The sequence below is a fragment of the Apodemus sylvaticus genome, chromosome 12 (assembly GCF_947179515.1).
Source record: "Apodemus sylvaticus chromosome 12, mApoSyl1.1, whole genome shotgun sequence".
NCBI classification, from domain to species: Eukaryota; Metazoa; Chordata; class Mammalia; order Rodentia; family Muridae; genus Apodemus; species Apodemus sylvaticus.
The window spans coordinates 71505848-71527166 of NC_067483.1; the positions used below are offsets into that span (position 1 = coordinate 71505848).

A 21319-nucleotide genomic window follows, 5' to 3' on the forward strand; every position below is an offset into this window, starting at 1 on the left:
GAGGCTGGGTTGGAGAAATGAAAGAAAGCAAACCCTGTTGGTGACACTTGGCACATTCTTCCTGAGTGCAGCAGCACGCCCTCCTTGTGCAAGAACACAGAGCCCCAGGTGCAGGAGGCTGAGGCCTGCAGAGGGACCTGCAGAGAGACCCAGCAAGCCATGGTGAGCATCCCCAGCCTCTAAGAGATCTCTAGATAGCCAAAATTTTCTTTGGGGTTAAAGAGGCAGGTGGCAAGGGGCAAGAAGCTATCATTTCTGCTGTTAAGAAATACAGAAACAAACAAACAAGAACAACAACAAAACTCCTATGTTGTCTCAAGAAATTGACTCTAGACTGTTTCTTACTGATTTCTTCCCTTGGTGTTTGTTTTGATGGAATGCTGGAAGGGGCACAGATGATATTAGACCTTTGAGATGACACAAAGTGGTCCCCTGAGGAGTGAGACACATCCCAAAACTACAGTTTTAAGATGTGCAGAAAACCTATGGCTTTGTTGTTTGAGTTATTAACAATGTATTGTTTCTTAACTTGGAAAAAAGAAAAATGATGCTTGCCTTTCCTGGCGTCTGGCTATATCATTCATTCATGTGTTTGAGATGTGGTTCCATCATGGCCCAATGTGCAAAGCAAATGTGTCACTAGTTCATTAGACCCCAAGAGCATTAAAAACATGCACAGAAAATAAGATCTGGCTTGATTTAGAGCTCAGTCGAAAAGTCGGTACAAAGAATACTAAAATATAGAAAAGCATCACGTCACTGATGGTCAACAACTTGAGGCTGACACCTGGAAGGAAAATGCAATAAAGTAGTGTACTAGTTTGTAATGAATTTGATGCCGTGTTTTCAGCCATGACCCCCAAATGGTTTACCTTGGATAAGGTAGATGGTGGGCTGATGGGCTTTATTTGTGATCTGAAGAAACTGATAAAAGTTTGTAGATCAGAGTTTAAATATTTTGCACTTCATTTACAGGTGTTTCCATGGAGATGTCAGGGCACTCAGTGGGGCTCCTGGAGCATCCTCAAGCTGTGGTTCTGGGCACTGTTCTGTTGCGGTATGTCATTTGGATTTTGCTAAGCCTGTATAGGCAGTGATTGTTCTCTTCTTAAATATTCATTGAAAGTATATAGTTGCAGGGAACACAGTCAGGTAGATGGCTATTGGTTCTTTTAAGGACTCTCGTTCTTCCTCTGATCTTTGGTACTTCTCTGAGTCCACCTAATGCCAGTCTAGCATTCCACATTCCCTAGTGAAGTGGCCAGATCCTATTATCTGCACAATAGCCCTCCATCAGGAAGGAGTACAGTTAATCGACAAACCTCTAATAAGACATGTAACACTTATTTTACATTTCACTTTCTATTAATAGTTTGCTGTGCCAAAAATGAACTTCCACAGTCCAGAGCATGGGCTCCCTGAGGGCTGGGGTTTTGTTTTCATTCTAGGGGTGTTTGTGTCTTTCTTATGATCTTACATGTTTTATGCTTAAGTCTTAGAGACTCTCCATCAACAAATTTGAACATTTTTAAACCCTTGTCTGAGCAAACTTATGTTTCCTTCTTCTCTCACCTGGATTTTCAGTTCAGAACAAGTGAACACACCCTGTCTTTGTTTTTTAAATTTTTCTTTGCTTTTGAGAGTTTCATACATGTACTGTAAAATCTGATCATAACTATATGTCATTTCCCCTTCCACTACCCCATATCCCCCCAACACCCCTCCCAACTTCCTGTCTGTCTGTCTTTCTTCTTTTTGTTTTTGATAACCTACTAAATCCAGTTAGCGCTGCTCGTGTGCGCATGGGTGTGGACCATAAACCCATGCATGGGAAAACCTAGCTATGGCCACACCTTCAAAAAGAATGATTCTCCCTCCCCCAGAAACTATTAACTGACAATAGCTCTTCAGTAAGGGGCGGGGCCTGGAGATCCTCTCCCCCTTTACACCTGACTCTTGAGTAGGCCTTTTGCAGCTGCAGATAATCACAGCTGCTGTGAGTTCAAAAGTGTGTTAACCATGCTGTGCCCAAAAGACAGCATTCCACAACAGCTGTTCCATCCTTCGTGTCTCTTCTGCAATGAACTTTAGTGGATGAGGGAGTTAATATAATATAAGTGCTCCATTTAGGGCCGAGTCTTTTATTCTCAGCATTTAACAGCTATGCATCTCTCCATTGACTACTGTCTACTTCAAAAGCAATTTCTCTGACCCAGATTGAAAGCACGTCAGGACTAACGGCTTAAGCATAAATATTTAGAAGGTATTTTTGGTATGTCTTTATAGTACTCACCTTATGAAGTAAAAACTCAGTAAGCTGATGGCTCTAAAATCTTCTATCTTATTGTAAAATCGTAGCTCGCATAGATCATACTGTTCTTAGAATGGCCAGTGTCATCAAGGTCATTGTGTACAACCATGTGTTTTATTTGGTTGCTTTAAACCCCCCATGCCTGAAGCTCCAGTTGTTTATTGGACACCATTACTTAAGTATCTGTCTAGGTAGAAGATGATGAAATCAATTTTGTGTCTTTTGCGTCATCTTTATGTATGTTGTTCTGTCTGCACTATGAGTTTAGATACACAACAACTGGTCTATGTATTTTAGGCTTTCCCAGAGCAGCTTCTTCTACAATAAAATGTTTTATGTTACAATAAAGTATTTAAAATTATGTCAATGTTCTTCCTGATCCTATTTTATTTTACCTAAATGAGAAATTTTATATGTATACCATGACAATAGTAATAAATATTGGCCTTTAGGAAGTTCTCCCAGGATTAAAAAGTATAGCGTAGATTTTATAACTGTATTGTTATATTCAAATTAATTCTCAGTGACACATATTTCTAAGGTATATTGGGTAAATTACACTTCAGAGAATTTTGAGGAAGGTCTTTCATTAAAATAAATCTACTAAGATATATTTATGTATGCTAGTCCTTGAGTAAAAAACATTTCTTTATCTTTTGAAAAAGAAAGAGTGTAGATTCTGATACAGGACTGCCAATAGCTAACGCCATGACCCCAAGACACTTACCTGCTCTCCTGGGCTCTCGGTCCCTCATCTCTAAGTGGTGGGCAGCCTGCACCCGTGCCTGGTACTAGAACACTCTGTGAGTCGTCATATTTCTGCTGATGTTTTTCAGATTTCCTGACACACCATGGGACTCACTGTTGGACTTACCATTATTCTGAAAAATCCATGAACTGGGAAAATGCTAGAAAGTTCTGCAAGCAAAATTACACAGATTTAGTTGCCATACAAAACAAGAAAGAAATTGAGTATTTAGAGAAGACATTACCCAGAAACCCTACTTACTACTGGATAGGAATCAGGAAAATTGGGAAAACGTGGACATGGGTAGGAACCAACAAAAGTCTCACTAAAGAAGCAGAGAACTGGGGCGCTGGGGAGCCAAACAACAAGAAGTCCAAGGAGGACTGTGTGGAGATCTATATCAAGAGGAAACAAGACTCTGGGAAATGGAACGATGACGCCTGCCACAAACGAAAGGCAGCTCTCTGCTACACAGGTGGGCAGTGTCTCGGGTTCTGTGCTGACGTGAGGCCACCAGAGCTAGAGTAATAAGACTCGTCACCCAGAAACTGCTATTAATTCTAAAATAATCCTAACTAAGCCTTAAGCATAGCACCTCGGGGCAGTCTGTGAATACACAACAACTAAACAAAGTTCTATTCAGGTTGTAAGTGTGTTGTGTGGGCAACAGGACAGCCTGTGCCTCAGTGACAGACAGGAAGAGGATGCTGAGAGCTGGGTGGTTTTTGAGGGCTTTTCTCTGACACCTCCTAATCATATAGACAATTACTATGAGTTAATTCATTCTAAAGGCAGACAAATGTCGATAGCCAAATAGCTAGTATATCTTATAAATAAAAATTGTAGCATGTGTTATGCAAAAATGTTATGAATACTTAAGCAAATCTTTCTTGTTCGTTATAATAGTGTCAAACAAAAGCATTCTTTGTGTGAAGAAGGAACTATGGATATAATCACATTAAAATGTCTTTGTGTAATCTGCTTAAAGCCTCTTGCCAGCCAGAGTCTTGCAATGGCCACGGAGAATGTGTGGAAACTATCAACAATCACACGTGCATCTGTGACGCAGGGTATTATGGGCCACAGTGTCAGTATGGTAAGCGTTGTTTGTTTGTTTGTTTGTTTGTTTTAGCCTGCTTATTGTCATTAGATCCATAATAGCTTAGTACGGCAGCTGGTTGGGACAAAATAATATGTTGGGACAAATCAATATTAGCAATTCTAAGAAATGGGAAGTTCAGAACAGAAAGCTAAGATTTCACAATGATATCTTCCTGTAAAGATTTCCCAAGCCAGCATGAAGTTTCAATTTACTTCACAAGCTGTTTGAGGTACCACAAGGAACAACATGTTGAGATTTGTCAAAGCTAAGCAGATTACAGTAAGGAATGGGGTGTTGTAGATCTCTACTGTCAAGGATGGCATGTTCTACTGAGCTTTCAGGATTACGAACTGTGAGGTCGGACAGAAACAATTCTATTTCTCACCAGGAGAGTGAGGTATCTAGAAGGCACGCCTTCTCTTCTATAGACAGATGTGACAAGGAACAGTAAAAGAATAACTCACACCTGATACACAGAATATGCCAGAGTTATTTAATAACAAATCCTACACACTTATTTTGGTTAGGTATTTCTGGAGAATACAGAAGCAAATCATTATAGATTCTGTACTTATGGAATATATATTTATTATAAATTATTTATGTTTAGGGATCAAGTTTGAAGGAAAATGAGATGAACAGGAATAAGCTTGTGGTGAGACACCCTGATAAAATGCATGTCCTTGATTTGCAGTGAGTGACCACTTGGTATCTTACTTCCAGCACTGAGGGCATTAATCCTAGAAAGAGCACAAAGGACCACTCCTAGGATAGCCTAGAAAGAGAGGGTGGAGTCATAGGAGCCCCAAGAAGTCACTCAGAGGTGTGGTGGGAGAAGCAGAAATGAGAGAATACACGTGTGCAAAGAGAGAGGCTCGGGCTCAGCTAACTGCTATGAAAAGGCACATGAAATCTTCAGACTCAGACTAAGATTCCAAATGTGTTTTGATGTGTCTGCTGCACACAGTGGAAAATTATAAGAAGAAGAAAAGTAATGTCTTTAAGGAATAAAGGACTGAAACTAAAATTAATTTCAGTATTAACCAACTGGACTAGATCTGACTAATTCACTTATCTCCGAAACTGTGACTCTTCCCCCGAACGTCACCTCCATCACATCGTTGGTCTGCCGTTCAGTGTACTCCCCTTTAAACATTGCTTGCTTTCTTGATTTCCATCACATTCTTTCCTGAATGTCTTTTTTGTTTGTTTTGGTTTGGTTTTTGGTCTTTTGTTTTCAAGACAGGGTTTTTCTGTGTGGCTCTGGCTATCCTAGAAGTTCCGTTATAGACCAGGCTGGCACCAAACTCCGAGATTCTCCTCCCTCTGGGGTTGAAGGCATACCACCAGTTGGCTTCTGATGGTCTCATTGACTATAGTGGCTTCTTGTGGGTTCTTTAATTTGTACTTACCCAAGCTCCTAAACTCTTAGTCTCAGCATCTATCTTTTCTATTGTTCTTACTTGGTTTGTTTCTTTCTTCAATTTTTCACATAGATAAATCTGCAAAATTCAGAAAAATTGAAAATGACAATGGTGTGAAATTCTGTCACCTACTCCAACACTTGTGTAAGATAATGCATTGCTAATTCAATTTTCAAATTTTTATTTATTTTATGGTGCTGAAGAGATGGGTTAGCTTATGGGAACTAGCTGTTCTTACTGTGGACCTGAATTCCATTCCTAGTAATCACATGGTGACTAACAGACATCTATAATTCCACCGCAGATAATACAATGCTATCTTCTGGACTCCTGGGGCTCCAGGCACACAAATAGTACACACATATACATGTGTGCAAAACACCCATACATGTACAATTCAATAAAATAATCTTTATTAATTAAAAACATTTGGCACTACATAATGCATGGTGATTATATTCACTCCCTTTCCCCATCCTATGTCTGCCAAGCTTCTTCTTCCCAGCTAGTTTCCTTGTTAATTGCATTTTACTTGTTACTTCTCCAGTTTCTCTTCTACTTGTCGACTACATTTACCCTCACTGCCTTTCCCCCATTGCTGCTGTGGCCCCTAGATGAATGCCAGAAGTTTAAATTAGCTCCCTTCAAAGAAGTTACTCACACAGCAGGCAAGCTGACCAATTAAAAATAATCAGAACACACCAGACACATATGACCATTTTCACTCTTTAGTTTGTTCCTACCATTTGTCTTGGTCAATTTTGAGCTCATTAAGTTCCAAAATGATGTTTGATACATAACAAATGGTCATTGATGGAATGAAAAGAATGAGTATTTCTTTCTTTGCTCCCCTCTCTCTAAATATACCTCATATTCTGCCCTGACTATCTTTATAGCAATGTCAACGTTTCGGCAGTTTTCTACTTTCCACACACAGTTTGTGTTCTGTTAGCTTTGCTCGTGGCCTTCTCTCTGATTCTGCATGTGGACAACACATCTGATTATCTTCAAAGCATAGTTCAGAGACTATTTCTTCCCACAATATTTCTTTGGATGCCCCAATACAGACAAACAATTATCAAGTAGCATAAATAAGATGCAACGCCATTGAATCCCCTTAACTCTTCTCAATCCTGCTTCTCTCTCCATGAAAGTGGTCCAGTGTGAGCCTTTGAAGGCCCCCGAGTTGGGTACCATGGACTGCACTGACCCCTTGGGAGACTTCAGCTTCCAGTCGCAGTGCATTTTCAACTGTTCTGAGGGAAGAGATCTACTTGGGATTGCAGAAACACGGTGTGAAGCATCGGGAAACTGGTCATCTCCAGAACCAATCTGCCAAGGTGAGGACTTCAGAGTGGATCTTCATTGTAGCAAGCTTCTGCTTATAGTCCGAGAAAACAGGGAGTCTTGCCTTGAAGTCTGTTTCTTCTGTTGCTGTATAATTTAACCCAACTTGGGTTGTAGTTTGATTCTTTTCAAGAATCTTTTTTTTTTTTCTGTTCAAATTCTTTTTTTTTTATTTCACTAAAATGAAATGCAAAACTCCAAACCAAACCAAACCAAACCAAACCAAACCAAAAGTCTTTAAAGCCATTTGGCATATAATCTGATTTATAGCAATACATTGAAGTTATACTCTGCATCTTATTTTTTCTCATTGTTATCACATAAAGCCTTGATGAACCCCAATTGAACTTTGGTTCCTCTCCTTCAATGACATCCATTTTATGTGGCGCTTGATTTAGCACCAACCAGTTTCCTTCAGGGGACTTACAGGTCTTCCTTGGTCGTTTCAGTTGGTAGGCTCTTAAAGTCTTCTTTTCTTTGTTTTTCTCCAGTGTGAGCTCTCAGGAGAATAACAACTGCTGAAAAAAAAAAAGCCCGCTCTTGACTGTTTTTATTTGAGAAAGAGTAGGTTTTCATTCTGTCTTGACTGACAGGGTTTGCCACACATAGATGACAGGAAAAGAACCTGGTAGTTATGAAGTTCTGGATAGACTTTTTACATTTATATTTCTAGTTCCCTAGTTTAATTCTCTAAAGGAAACCAAAATCCATCATTGAAGTCATAGAACTGAACTGATGTAACTGATGGATTGTACCAGTGTTAAGCCTGCTTCAGGGAGTGAGGGTGTCTGTCAAAACTGCTTAAGGAGACGACACAACACGTGAGAAGGCTGAAAGCTTTGTAATCACTGAGAATGCCCCATGCCAGCGTCTGCCTCCTGAGTGTAAGGCTGTATGGTGTGACATTTCCAGCAGTCTTGCATGTTACCAGGCTGGGCCAGCCTCTTAGAGTGGTTGCCCTGTGCCACCATGGGCTGTCAATGCCTTGTTGTTTCTATCTCTGACCAATTATCACTCTATATCACAAATCTGAAAGCTCCGTTAAAAGTAATTCCTACAAATTAGAAATTTCTAGATTTGAATGGATGGTTTCAACGATTAAGTCTGGAGGCTCTGGTCAAAAACATGTGATGGGGGCTGGAAAAAAGGCTCAGTGTTTAAGAGCACCTGCTCCTTTCAAGAACCTGGGTTGGGTCACATCACGTGGCTCATTACCACGTACATTCCTGTTCCAGATAATTCTGTGCAGCACACACATACCTTATACACCCCAACAAAAGTTTAAACCATCCTGACACAAAAAGCTTCAGGATTGGCAATGAGACTGGGAGGGAGACATGAGGCTAAAGGGGGTGGTGTAAATATGACTAGAGTACAATATGTACACCATCTCTGAAAATGCTGTAAAGGAATCCATCGCCATGCATGATTAACTGATGGTAATAAGAAGGTGAAGACCGCCTTTGGTCCTGACTGCCATTTTGTGTTATGTCCTCGCTAAAGCGACTAGGTGCATACCTCTGGCAGCACCGGATCTGGGGGCTATGGAATGCAGTCACCCCCTGGCCCACTTCAGTTTTACATCTGCTTGCACCTTCAACTGCTCGGAGGAAACTGACTTAATTGGCGAGAGAGAAACTGTCTGCGGATCATCAGGCAACTGGTCTAGTCCTAGTCCAATATGTCAAAGTGAGTAAATTTACCCAGAAATACTGAAGGTTTAAAGCCAGAGCCAATCAACTAGCAGAAGATGGGAAAGACTAAACAAACATTTAAGTCCCGTTTCCCTCAATACATGTGGCCTAAGAAAGAAATGTATATGCAGTTGTGTACTATACAATCCTTGGTTATTCTTGGGCTCACCTTTCTCAACTCTCCTATTACTTTAAAGTTTAAACTCATTGACATCTTTATGTATGTCCCATATCTTCTGTCCTATCACAAGTTTATTTCTCTGTTGTCTTTTAAAAATGTCTCCTCTAAGCTCACCAGTGACTACCTAACTCCCAACAAATGAACAGTTCTCTAGTATCCCAAACTGATGTCTCCCCAATCTGTCTGTGCATGAGAAGGACCATATCTTCCTCATCTTTGTGTATATACCCTGCACCAGAGTACATGAAAAAAAAAGTGCTAAAATAATTGTTAAGTCAGCATATGAACTAGCAGCTACCAAGGTCTGCCCAGTGTATACCATCTGCACAGAGTATAGAAGTGATAGGACCTGAAGAAGTTATCCAAGAAGATATGAGTGTTTGGGGTAGAGTGGGGGCAGGGAGCAGGAAAACAGTAGAGAGGACATTACAGCAAGGCTGTATGCCAGGCTCATCAAATACATTTCCTTTCCAACCGACTTAGTTTTCATTTCCTCATCTTTAGCAAACCAACAGTTGCCCATATGTAAAAGTAGATTCCTTTACCTGGCAGAAAATAGATTTTTTTTTCAAATTAGTATTTTTCAATAAAAGGCTATAAGCCAACCTGGTTTGTATTCCAAAGAGGTATGTAGACATGTCCTTTCAATTGATTTGGGTGGAAAGAAAGAACAGTGGTCCAACTGCATCACTATAGATCGTTGCAGACACTGGGCATATAAACGATAAGATTTTTGTGTATATCCTTCAATGTAAGTAGTAGTAGCAGCTTCCTTTGGTCAGTGTTACCCAGCTCAGATTGCTGACTTCATTTTCCTTACAGTTTAGTGAGCTTTCTAGCTCTTCTCTGTGTGCAGACGTCAACCTTTAGACATGACCAGGAACAAAACACCATGACGACTACTTCTTGTCCAAGTTTTGAAACACATCCCCAGGAATTCCAAGAGTCACAGATATGAGAACTGTGATCCCATAGGCAGAAGGCTAGAGGCCAGTCGACTTGTACACACGTCATGGGCCTCCCCGTGTTACTTCCCTCATCTGTTGTAAATGTTATCACTGGGGGATATCAGAAAACCAAAGTACCAACCATCATGAGTCTGACTAAGAAAATAATTCTGTGGCTCATGCCATGTGCCTTACTGATTCCTCTTTCAGAGACAAACAGAAGTTTCTCAAAGATCAAGGAAGGCGACTACAACCCCCTCTTCATTCCTGTAGCTGTCTTGGTCACGGCATTCTCAGGGTTGGCATTTATCATTTGGCTGGCAAGGCGCTTAAAAAAAGGTAGGTGTGTTCAATAACATCAAAGTAGAACAAGTGGAAAAAAAGAGAGAAAGAAACCCCACAGGAAATAAAGTGCTAGAGATTTAACTGAAGCAGGTGCCAAGTGACTCCTGTGCTCAGTGGGCATAAGTCCCCAGAGAGACTGGGTCTTATACACACCTCCATTTAGAAGAGCCAGACAATGTTTCACGCTAGGCAGACTTTGTTCATGATGCCTTGCTATGAGGAACTTGGTTAGATGAGACACTGTAATGATTAGTCCTATTTCTGTATGAAGGAGTGTGCATTGCCGCTGTCTTACAGGAGCCTGTACAACCTTGATCTTTGCACTACAATAGCATTAGGAAGAGAATATATAATTGTCTAAGATTCTCAAACATCTGATCTCTTTAAGAGTCACATAACTTTCTAGGTGTTGACATGTGGAGTTTGCATTGCCCTTGGGAGAAATCCTTGTGGATTCTCTATGCTATTCACTGAGGTCACCACTGCAATCTCATATTTTATATATATATATGTGTGTGTGTGTGTGTGTGTGTGTGTGTGTGTGTGTGATGTGTAAACATATATATTTATACATATATATGTTTATATGCATATATGTTGTATATAGTGTACACACATATAAATATATAGTACTACACAGTAGTGGACTATATATATATATATATATATATATATAGAGAGAGAGAGAGAGAGAGAGACATACACATACATATATCCAATAAGGCAGAAACTTGTAGAAAAAAGGGGAGGGAAAGGACAGCTTTCTCAAAATCTTATTCTCTGACATCCAGGAAGTATATAAACATTGTAGAAGAACAGACCATTCTTCTTTTTGCCCCCTTCCTCCCTCCTGAATATGTCTTTGCCTTCAAGTGAGACCAGCATACCAGCCACAGGCCCACAGTCGGCTGCAGTTTTGGGGTGTTCACTGCCACATTTGTCCACGCTTATCTAGAAGATCTATTCAAAACTGTAAAATTCATATACTCTGGCAGCTTTAAAGATCCCCTGTATTAAGGTCAGGTGCTATGAGTAACCTTTCTGACTCCTCTGTGCTACTTCCTGTGGTATAAGCTGATGGCCACTTAGACTTCCCTTCCATCAGATTCACTAGTGTGCATTCTGTCATCCAGTTTACCCACACTGGCAGTGGAAGGAAAATCATCTACCAGTCTCTAATAACCTTCCACTATTATTTGATCTTCTCTCCAAATTTAAAAATAGGAGGTGGTTGATTCATTTTCCATTAAAAATGATTGGTGGTTAATCCAATAGAGGATTAACTGGTGTACAAGAACACCACTAACCATAACGTGTCAGCACTGAACAGTTCAAACGTCTCTTCTGTTGATGAAAATTCCATGGACCTTGAACACTGCCGTCACACACGACTATACTAAGTACTGCCTATAGCACCAGGACAAAACCAAGATTGACATTTTCCTTCACCATTGATTAGTCCTCTCATTGAGACTTCAAAACCTCACTCCAACTGTCATGCTGGAGTCATTATACACATTTCCTGAGTAAGGTGGCTATTAGCTCAGTAACTTCAAGGATTCTAAGTCCTAGTAATGAGGAGTATAATGGTCCCCAAATTTCATCCCTTTCATGGCATGCGAAGGAACTTAAAGTCACCATATTTGGTGGGTGCTGGCCAGCTAAGGCTACGTGACAAGCGAGGACGAGTAAAGCAGTCGGTTGTTTTTGAAGTCTGAACTCTGGAGTCAGTCATTTCTGTACACGATCTCAAACTGATAACGAGAAAATGGCATGCCCCTACTGTGGGAATCAGAGTAGGGCAAACAGGAAACAGATAACGGGTGCTTGGGCTAGTGACAGTTATGCCACTAAAGAGAGTGGCAGCTCCCAGAGATCACTAACCCTGGAGGGAAAACTTGGGGTAACTATGCTGTGTTCAATGGTCATCAATTGTGAAACATCCGCTCATCTCTCAAGATTGCAAGCGAATGGCTTTGTCCTCCAAACATTTTAGCCATAAGTTGGCTCTTTACAGCGTGAATAATATCCTTTTTTTTCTATAGAGACATTGGTCTAGGTCCCCAAGATAAACCCACAGATGTTAAGTAAACACATTGATAAGAATCATAGTGAAAACACTAATTCTATATCTATACAGCATTACATACGTGTTATAGTTTTATTGGGTTCACCAAACTGGAAAGGGGACATGTGACAATTTAGAGTATCAAGGCTAATGGGGTGACGCAGCTTTCTTCTCTTAGGTGGGTGCTATGATCTGGTGCAAGGGCTGCCTGTGTCCTAATGGTCTTGGCTTCTGGCTTCCCTTTCACTCTTCTTCTGGGTCCACAAACAAGGACCCTGGCCGTGGGCTCGGGTAGAAACACTTGGTATGCCTAGCTTTTCTCATTCTCCAAGGCAATACCATTTTAAGGTCAAGCTCTAAAATCTCTCATCAGCAGGACCTCAAGGCAGAAGTGACTCTTCCCTCTGAAACAGCACCCCTAGAAAAGCACTTGCCTTCAGGGTTATAAGGAAATGCTTTTCTTCAGGTGGAAGAAATTTCCACCTGATCCAACACACAGAGTTAGTACATACACCTGAATGCATTCTCTTTTAGTCTCCTTTCTTCAAAAAGACACTTCCTCAGTAGGACAAGAAACTCCCTCAGTAGGATCCGACTTTTGTTTATCTACTGTCATTGCTTTCATTGTTCCTAAAAAGGAAATACATATATGCTAGGCAAGAAATCTCAGAGAAGGCATTATATATGTATATGTGTATATATTTGGTCCATATCATCTACAAGCTAAATTTTTAAAGATTACCTCTTTAGAATTTTAAAATATCAAAAACACAGTTGAGTACTGTCTGTTATATGACAAGCATTGGCCTAAACATTTTTTAATCTTTTTTTTTAGTGATTTTTTTGATATATTTTTTATTTACATTTCAAATGATTTCCCCTTTTCTGGGTCCCCACTCCCCACAAGTCCCATAAGCCCTCTTCCCTCCCCCTGTTCCTCTCCATCTACCCCTTTCCACTTCCCTGTTCTGGAATTCTCCTATACTCTTGCACGGAAGTCTTTCCAGAACCAGGGGCCACTCCTCCATTCTTTTTGGACATCATTTAATATGTGGATTATGTCTTGGGTATTCAAAGTTTTTAGGCTAATATCCACTTATCAGTGAGTGCATACCATGATTGATCTTTTGAGACTGGGTTACCTCACTTAGTATGATTTTCTCCAGCTCCATCCATTTGTCTAAGAATTTCATGAATTCATTGTTTCTAATGGCTGAATAGTACTCCATTGTGTAAATATACCACATTTTTTGTATCCATTCCTCCATTGAAGGACACCTGGGTTCTCTCCAGCTTCTGGCTACTACAAATAGGGCTGCTATGAACATAGTGGAGCATGTGTCCTTATTGCATGCTGAAGAATCCTCTGGGTATATGCCAGGAGTGGTATAACAGGGTCCTCAGGAAGTGTCATGCCCAGTTTTCTGAGGAACCGCCAGACTGATTTCCAAAGTGGTTGCACCATCTTGCAATCCCAGAGGAAAAGTTCCTGAATAGAACACCAATAGCTTATGCTCTAAAATCAAGAATTGACAAATGGGACCTCATAAAACTACAAAGTTTCTGTAAGGCAAAGGACACTGTCAAAAGGACAAAACGTGAACCAACAGATCGGGAAAGGATCTTCACCAACCCTAAATCTGACAGAGGGCTAATATCTAATATATACAAAGAACTCAAGAAGGTAGAACCCAGAGAACCAAATAACCCCATTAAAAAGTGGGGTACGGAGCTAAACAAAGAATTTTCACATGAAGAACTTCGGAGGGCTGAGAAACACCTTAAGAAATGTTCAACATCATTAATCATTAGAGAAATGCAAATCAAAACAACCCTGAGATTTCACCTCACACCAGTCAGAATGACTAAGGTCAAAAACTCAGGAGACAGCAGGTGTTGGTGAGGATGTGGAGAAAGAGGAACACTCCTGGCCTAAACATTTTAAATGCCTTTTCTTTAACCCAACAATGAATTTAACGTCTGTGTGAGACAATTCTAGACTAGAAGCTTACAGCCACTGAAACACACCAAAGCCACCCCCTCTCAAAGGATTCTCCTTTCTTAGAAAACTTTCTTTGTTTCTTTTTCTTCTGTTTCCTAATTTCTTCACACCACTAATTAAGCAATATTTATGTCCTTCTCTATTAAAAAAGAATGGGGTTCAGTTCACAAAAATGTACTTTGTGTAGTCAACTAAAATTACCTACAGAGTAAGTTAGAGGGGAGCCCCGACTGGGTAAGCACACCTAAGTTGGAGCGAAGGTTTTTGTTTGGATGCAGAAATGTGGGTTCCAGAGTTATACGCACTCGGTGCCAGTGACTTTCACACCTAGTTCCATGTGGCCTGTTCAAAGGGGAAACAGAAGCATTTATGACATATGAATTATATATATGATTCCATAGGACCTATGAAAATATGCTGCTCAAATTAGATTGCATGGTTGAATCCCACCAATTCCTACTAATAAGACCAAAGTCAAACTCTCAGGACTCACATAAGAGAAGCTGAGAGACATTGAAGTCCTTTAGGGAGGGGCTGGCGAGAGGATGGGATGTGCCTGGGTCGCTGGGCCTGACCAGGAGGGAATTCAGCCAAGGCTCTGGCTCCATGAGCAGCACAGAAGGTGGTGTGGAGTCCCAAGAAGCAGACTCATCATGCCGGTAACGATACAGCTCTGAATGGTTACTGGAACCCCAGATCCACTTAGTCACAGATGGGCGCCGGCTTGTCAAATGCATAATGTAGTTTCAAAGATAGTCATGGAGGTGAGCATATCCTTTGCTTAAAAAATTGAAATTGTTTACTTTTTAATAATACATTTTTATTCTCTTTTCTACATTTAGGCAAGAAATCTCAGGAAAGGTAAGTTTTTGAATGAAGAATTTCCACTTCTGTTTGTCTCTATTTTCCTTAGGGTGCCCCCTATTATAGATAGAACACCAATCCCATTGTAGTTATTTGCCTGAGGGTCTCATACAAATGGCATTTCCAGATAAGATAGTTGAGTTCTGGCTGCCATTAAATTTTTTTTGTGTCTTTGAAGCTAGAGGACTGAAACAGATGGATGTACACTATGCCTATTAAGAAAGATTTCATATGGTGGGAATGTTTCCTTGTAGTCTGAATTTTCCTTAAGGGTTAGAAGCATGCTGTTGTATTTCTTCTTGTCTTAGCTTATAGTACCAACTTCTAACAATTGAGAAGCATTAAATTCAACAAGCATTTCCAACAACTAACATATTGGAAGAAGAAACTGTCCAAGTACAGGCCATCAGTCTTAACACAGAAGGGTGAATGACTTCTACTCTAATAAGTGCTGGCCTTCAGAAATGAGAAAGGGCAGTGGAGCATGGAACCTACACACCACTTCCCTAAAGAAGTATTTGCCCCAGTTGGTTCTCAACACTGCAATTCTTCCAGTAGAGAAATTATGTACATTGTTGAGACAAGATGCAGACACATGGAAGTGCCTGGCCTCTCTGGCAGACATGAGGAAAGGGAGGACAAAAAGAGGTGGCCAGAGAGACAGACTAAAGAGGATGAAGAAGAGCTGGGGGTGACAAGAGTGGGAATTAACTCAAAGGCAGCCAGAGTAACCGGCAGATTTCCACGGGGCACATTAAGGACATCAGTGGGAAGACTATTTAGATGAAGAGAGAGGTCAGCTGGGGTAAGGATGAGGAGTCATTTAGGACAATCAGCTGGAGGCAGAATATGCTCTGCTCTCTTGAGAATTTGCCACGAAGAGGGGGAGAGTGGTGGGGTTGGGGACATGGACTCAGTAGAGTCTTTTTACTCTGTTTCTATTACGGTAATTGTGCAGACAGGGGTCCAAGTAAGAAAAGGGTCTCTTTGGGGACTGGCCTCCCTATCTCTGTAGCAGGAAACCCACAGGATGTAAAGATTTCTTTTGTGCTCCCACCAGCTGAGTGAAAGTTCTTTTGGCATATTCTACCCAGAGCAGTGTTCTGGCCGCAGAAACACCTGCTTTGATTGCTACTGCACGGAAGTGGTTCATTTCATTTCAAGGATGGGGTGGCCTGCCAGAGATGCTCGTCCAAAATAATTAGCATACAATTGCTTATTAAATTTAACAGTTTGTTGACTTTTTTGAGTAATTAACAATTACTCAAATTAATCGTTGTTTATTGAACATTTTTTTTTTTGTATTAGAACAATGCCAAACTTAACTGAGACAGAGCAATGAGTCCTTTATCCTAACCTCAGGGAAATTCTTATCTAATTGTGGAATGAAGACAGAAATATTTATAAGTGCAGAACAATAAAAGACAGAAACAGTCATGGCCAATGATTTTTGTACCGATGAAAAGAAAAATCATTGCAAGAAAGGCAGAATCTGGGAAAGAAACATCAAAAAGTTCAGACTAGGAAGGCAGCTCAAGCACTGGCATGAGAAGATGCATCTAAAAAGCAAATTCAGGGCCAGGAGCAGACTTTTCCTAGAGCCCCTGGTTTACTGAGGACCTGGGCAATGGAAGCTGAAAGGAAGGTGGTTGTTCACCAGTGCGTGCCTTTAGCTTCAGCACCAGGTGTACTAGAACCTAGAAGCTGATTGGATACCTGGAGTTAATCTCACTGATTAACTAAGGTGATCCTAACTCATAAAATTCTAGGCTCAAAAGACAGAGGACATCACATTAAAACTGTCTTTGTAGTTAGGTAAATAACTTACCCACAGGCCTGTGACAGTTACAGTAACAAATAATAGATTAAAAACAAACATTTAACACATACACGTTCCATGTTGCATACTGTTTTGAATGTTTTGAGTCTTAAATGGTTAAATGTTGTCTACAAGCCTGTATAGATATGGATTGTTGCCTTCCCTAATAACAGTAAAGACACAGAAGGGGGAACGACAATGGCTTAATGGAAGTCACCGGATAAAGGGAAACGCTGAGATTTGTAACACCAGCATCCAGAGACAACATCCCTGTAATGATTATGCTCCTAGATCTCAGAAGTTAATCTCCTTGATTAACTTCCATGTTAAGAGTTTTACTACTAGAGCCCCTCCTCTTCCAGTAAAATGATTTCTTTTCACACTAAAGCATGGTGTGATGGCACTGAGGAAGGGTGTGGTGGAAGAAATAGGGTGTGTCTCTAGAACAAGCCAAGGGGGGCACAAACACTATCTCACTGAACACCGTACGATTATTTTTTTTCTAACGTGAGTCTCACAGGTCTTTGTGCTTGTTCCTATTAGTTTTTGGCTGGTGAATGAATGACTCCTTGGGCATTTGTGGTTTTGATTCTTGCTGGTTATTTTGACTCTTCTGCAAACTGGTTCTGTTTATCACCTCATTTGGTTTCTGGTTTCTAAATTCTACCTGGGTAAAAGCTACACCCATGATACACAGGATACGATGCCAACCTCAGAGGAGTGTATGTGCAAGATTCTGCTTTCAGAAACGTTTTTATTTCTACACTGGCAAGCAAGTTTGCAGCTGACACGGTGGTTTACCCTGGCAGTTCAGAACAAGACCAGAGCCTCCGAATCTGGTTCTCCTTTCGAAAGGTGCAAAGGCACAGAAATATGTTTCTCTCCTCCACCCTTTCCAGGAATGGCACAGTTGTGACATAGCACACGGTGGCACCTATTTCATGAATCTAAATTCGTCCTTATCTCTCCAAATCTTACGCCACCAGAATGTGGCATCTAGAACAAATACCACTCTTTTCCTGAGTTTTATTTTGTCTCCCACTTCCCTGCCTCTCCACTGTAAAAATCAGCATGCAGAAACCTTCAAATATTCCACATGAAATTAGCAGTACTGCAGAATTCTGGCCAGATGTGATCCATGAACCAGCACTATGAACATCATACCTCTTAGAGAATCAGGATTTCAGGCTGAATCAGTGTTTATATTTAAAAGATTTATTTGGCGAGAGGGGCTGGAGAGCTGGCTCAGCAGCTGTGGTGTGTACTGCTCTTGCAGAGAATTCAAGCTCAGTTCCTAGCATCTGTACTGAGTGGCTCATAAATGCCTGTAACTCTGGCTCCAGGAAATTCAGTGTCCTCTTGAAGCCTACTCAGGTAACTTCAGTCATGTGTGTGTGCATGCACACACACACACACACACACACACACACACGATGAAAATCAAAATAAATCTTTAAAACATTAACTTGGGTTGGCAACACATGACGGTGTAATATGGTGCTGTAGTATTGCTTCCGCATCTTCCATCCCTTTAAAAGGCTCCACACTTTGTCAAAGATCTCCAACTGGAAGCATTTCCGTGTTCTCTTCTTCATGTTAGTGGATCTTTTCCTGTGTTGATAGACTTCAGTGTTTGTGATTTCCTTGCATCTGTCACCTAGAGAATGTTCACCTGTATTACAACAATCTTGGTTTTTGCCACTTTTAAAAGCTCCTGAGTTTAATTTTATAATCTGTTGCTTCTCTTTCAGGAAGGATGATCCGTACTGATTCACCCTAGTCGTGAGGTACTAAAAAAAAAGCATTGGAAAATAACTTCAACTCCTCCTGTGAAGATTTTACACACAGGCATCTCCTGTGTTAGAAATGCAGTGTTTGTACCCAGAAGGATGTCTACATGACCAACAGCTCCCCCTAACCTCCTCTCGCACATTTATCCCATTAACCTGATCCCATAATTTGTGTCTATAGAGATCAGTATTTTATCATCTTTTTTGTGGAAGAACAAATAAGACTATTGAGCAACAGAGTTACTGTAGAATAGAAAGATATCTGCTTTTTCTCTTTTCTAACTCTTGTTTCCTATTTCAGTACCAAATGCAATACATGTGTAATTGAAAACTCAGATTCCTTAGACATAGTATGTATCCTATGATAACGTCGAAAAAAATCTTTGCTTTCCACCTCTAAAGAACAGTGCTTTATTCAAGTTGGGAAAGTCCTTCTTCCTCTGTAGGCCCGCATCTGAGTGGCAGCCACTATAGCCGTTCGCATTATCCTCCCCCATCTCCTTTTCTTAAGTGGCTAAATTCCACATACGGCTCTCCATGATAGCCACCAAACATCAAAGAAGAGAAAATGTCCTACACTGAGTTTTAGTTTCTAGTTTTCCCATCTCTTTATTAGAGCTCTCTAGGCTCCTTGAAGTCAGTGTTCTGATGATTATTAATAGTTACTGATAATACAACTCTCTTGGAGCTGATGTTATGAAGACAACTTAAAACATGTAGAAAGATTCCTGGGCTCATGCTGGAGTGATACCCTTCCTTTCCCCTTCCATCTCCTACTCAGATACCTAAATTCTGTTCTTTAAGAGGACAGCTGTCCCTAACCTTTGCCACTTATTTTATAACTTGCTCCTTAACTCGCCCAACCCATAGGCTATCTCATTTTCTGGCTTCACTCTGCAAGATCTATAACATGATGCATTTAAATACAGCCCCATTTTTTAAAATGTTACTTAGTCTGTTTGTGCAGCAGATTATATATTGTTTTGGTTTTCCTAGATGAAACTGTACCCTTCTTGAGGGGAGAGACTGTGTCAGATCTCTGGAGTTCCTAGTTTGTTAATTGACCCTTGGTAAATTTGTCTGGTCACAGTCGGGTGAATGAAGCTGTGTGAGGAGATTTCTGAGAGCTTGTGAGAAAACACCAAGCAAACAAGACGGGGATTTGTTCTTGGAATGGGCTTTTGTGCCCTTCCCAGATGTGCATGGAGTGGTTTTACTTCAGATTATCCATCAGTTACCAAGAGAATTTATATGATGTTTGCAAGCACAGGTTATGCTCCTGACTTGAATTATGGCTTGAACTAATGTGATCTTGCCCTCAGCACTGTACAAGCTGAAACTTATGTGACTTTGCCTAAATTTATGTGACCTTCCTTAAACTCATGTGATCTTCCCTAAACTCGTGTGACCTTGCTCTCGGACTGTATACAGCTCAAACTCATGAATTTTGCTTATACAACTTTCCCTAACCCTCAGAATAAAAAATTTCTGGTGCCCTGAATAAAGATGGCTATTGCATGAGTCTTTAGTCTGTCTCATTTTTAGATTCCTCTCTCCCAGGTTCACACTGTCAGCTAGAGTGGTGGCAGTAAATGATTAAAATACATCAGAATAAATTAGAAAAAATACAGCACAATTTATAAATATTCAGCTAACTTCAGTGCCTGAATTCCTGTGGGAGGGTAGGACATTGTTAGAAACCGTCTGGGGTTGGATGTGGTGGCACAAGTCTTTAAGTTTTGTACTTGGGAGGCAAAAACTGAGGCAAGCAGAGCTCTGTGAGTTCAAGGTCAACCTAGTCTACACAGTGAGTTCTAGGTCAGTCAAGGCTACTGTAGCTGTTATTCCTGGTTGTCAATTTGATTGTATCTGGAATGAACTACAATCCAGAATTGGAAGGCTTACCTGTGATCCTAATCTAGAGGCTGGGAGATACAAGTTTCTGACCTGGATCTCAGCATGGAGATCTTGAGGCATAGTGGCTATGAATCCCAGAAGACTAAGGCAAGGAGATCTCTGAGTCCAAGGTCATCTGGGACAAAGCAAACCCCCGATTTAGGCGTGGTGGCACACATCTTTAATCTGGGCTACACCCTCTACTGGAGACCTACATAAGGACATTGGAAGAAGGAAGACTTTCTCTTTCCTTCACCTACTTGCCTTGTGGGACTGAGGAACTGCTAGATCCTTGGACTTCTATTCACAGCTGCTGCTGACCATTGTTGGGAGTTGGACTACAGACTCTAAGTCATCAACAAATTCCCTTACTACATAGAGACTACCCATAAGTTCTGTGTCTAATACAGCTACATAGTGAGATCAAAACAAACAAATGGTGAGGCTTAAATAAGAGAGAGAGAGAGAGAGATTAGTTGGAAATATTTCCTGTCTTATAACCAATGCTGCTTTTATGCACATTTTACATCTTAAGTGAGTATCTTTTTCTAATGAGGACTATGTTTTTTTTTTAAAGTCACTTCAGATTCTATTGAAATTGCAAAAGTTCCTTCTTCCTGTGTGTCTACTAGCAGGTGTCAATCATGCTCACATAGCTTAGGGTTCATCCTTAGGAGAAGTATAGCACACAAAGTACAGACTCGAGAGCTCACTGCCCTGTCTGATGCTTATTCAGGGCCACAGAATTCACAGACACAATTAGATCCTAGATAAGGCTTCA

The 21319-nt window shown here is 40.7% G+C and overlaps 1 protein-coding gene across 3 annotated transcripts; it reads left to right on the top strand.

Annotated features, from left to right (window-relative positions):
• Positions 1-22: 22 nt before the first annotated feature.
• On the top strand, positions 23-20163 carry Sell (selectin L). Of its 3 annotated transcripts, XM_052200043.1 has the most exons (9): positions 28-162; positions 976-1057; positions 3148-3534; positions 4048-4155; positions 6740-6925; positions 8436-8621; positions 9965-10093; positions 15012-15030; positions 18604-20163. In XM_052200043.1, exons 1-9 carry the CDS (start codon positions 160-162, stop codon positions 18620-18622), a joined length of 1119 nt encoding a protein of 372 aa, XP_052056003.1. In that variant the 5' UTR covers positions 28-159; the 3' UTR covers positions 18623-20163. The 3 variants fall into 3 exon arrangements, with proteins under 3 accessions (XP_052056005.1, XP_052056004.1, XP_052056003.1); XM_052200045.1 differs by lacking the exons at positions 15012-15030; positions 18604-20163 and adding an exon at positions 12824-12909 and having other exon boundaries at positions 23-162; XM_052200044.1 differs by lacking the exons at positions 8436-8621; positions 15012-15030; positions 18604-20163 and adding an exon at positions 12824-12909 and having other exon boundaries at positions 26-162.
• The last annotated feature ends 1156 nt before the right edge of the window (positions 20164-21319 follow it).

Bases quoted from the DNA above. Each gene is read 5' to 3' on its own strand.
- Sell (XM_052200045.1), top strand. The intron at 1,058-3,147 runs GTATGTCATTTG...GATGTTTTTCAG, and splicing joins CTGGGCACTGTTCTGTTGCG to ATTTCCTGACACACCATGGG. The intron at 10,094-12,823 runs GTAGGTGTGTTC...CATATATGCTAG, and splicing joins GGCAAGGCGCTTAAAAAAAG to GCAAGAAATCTCAGAGAAGG.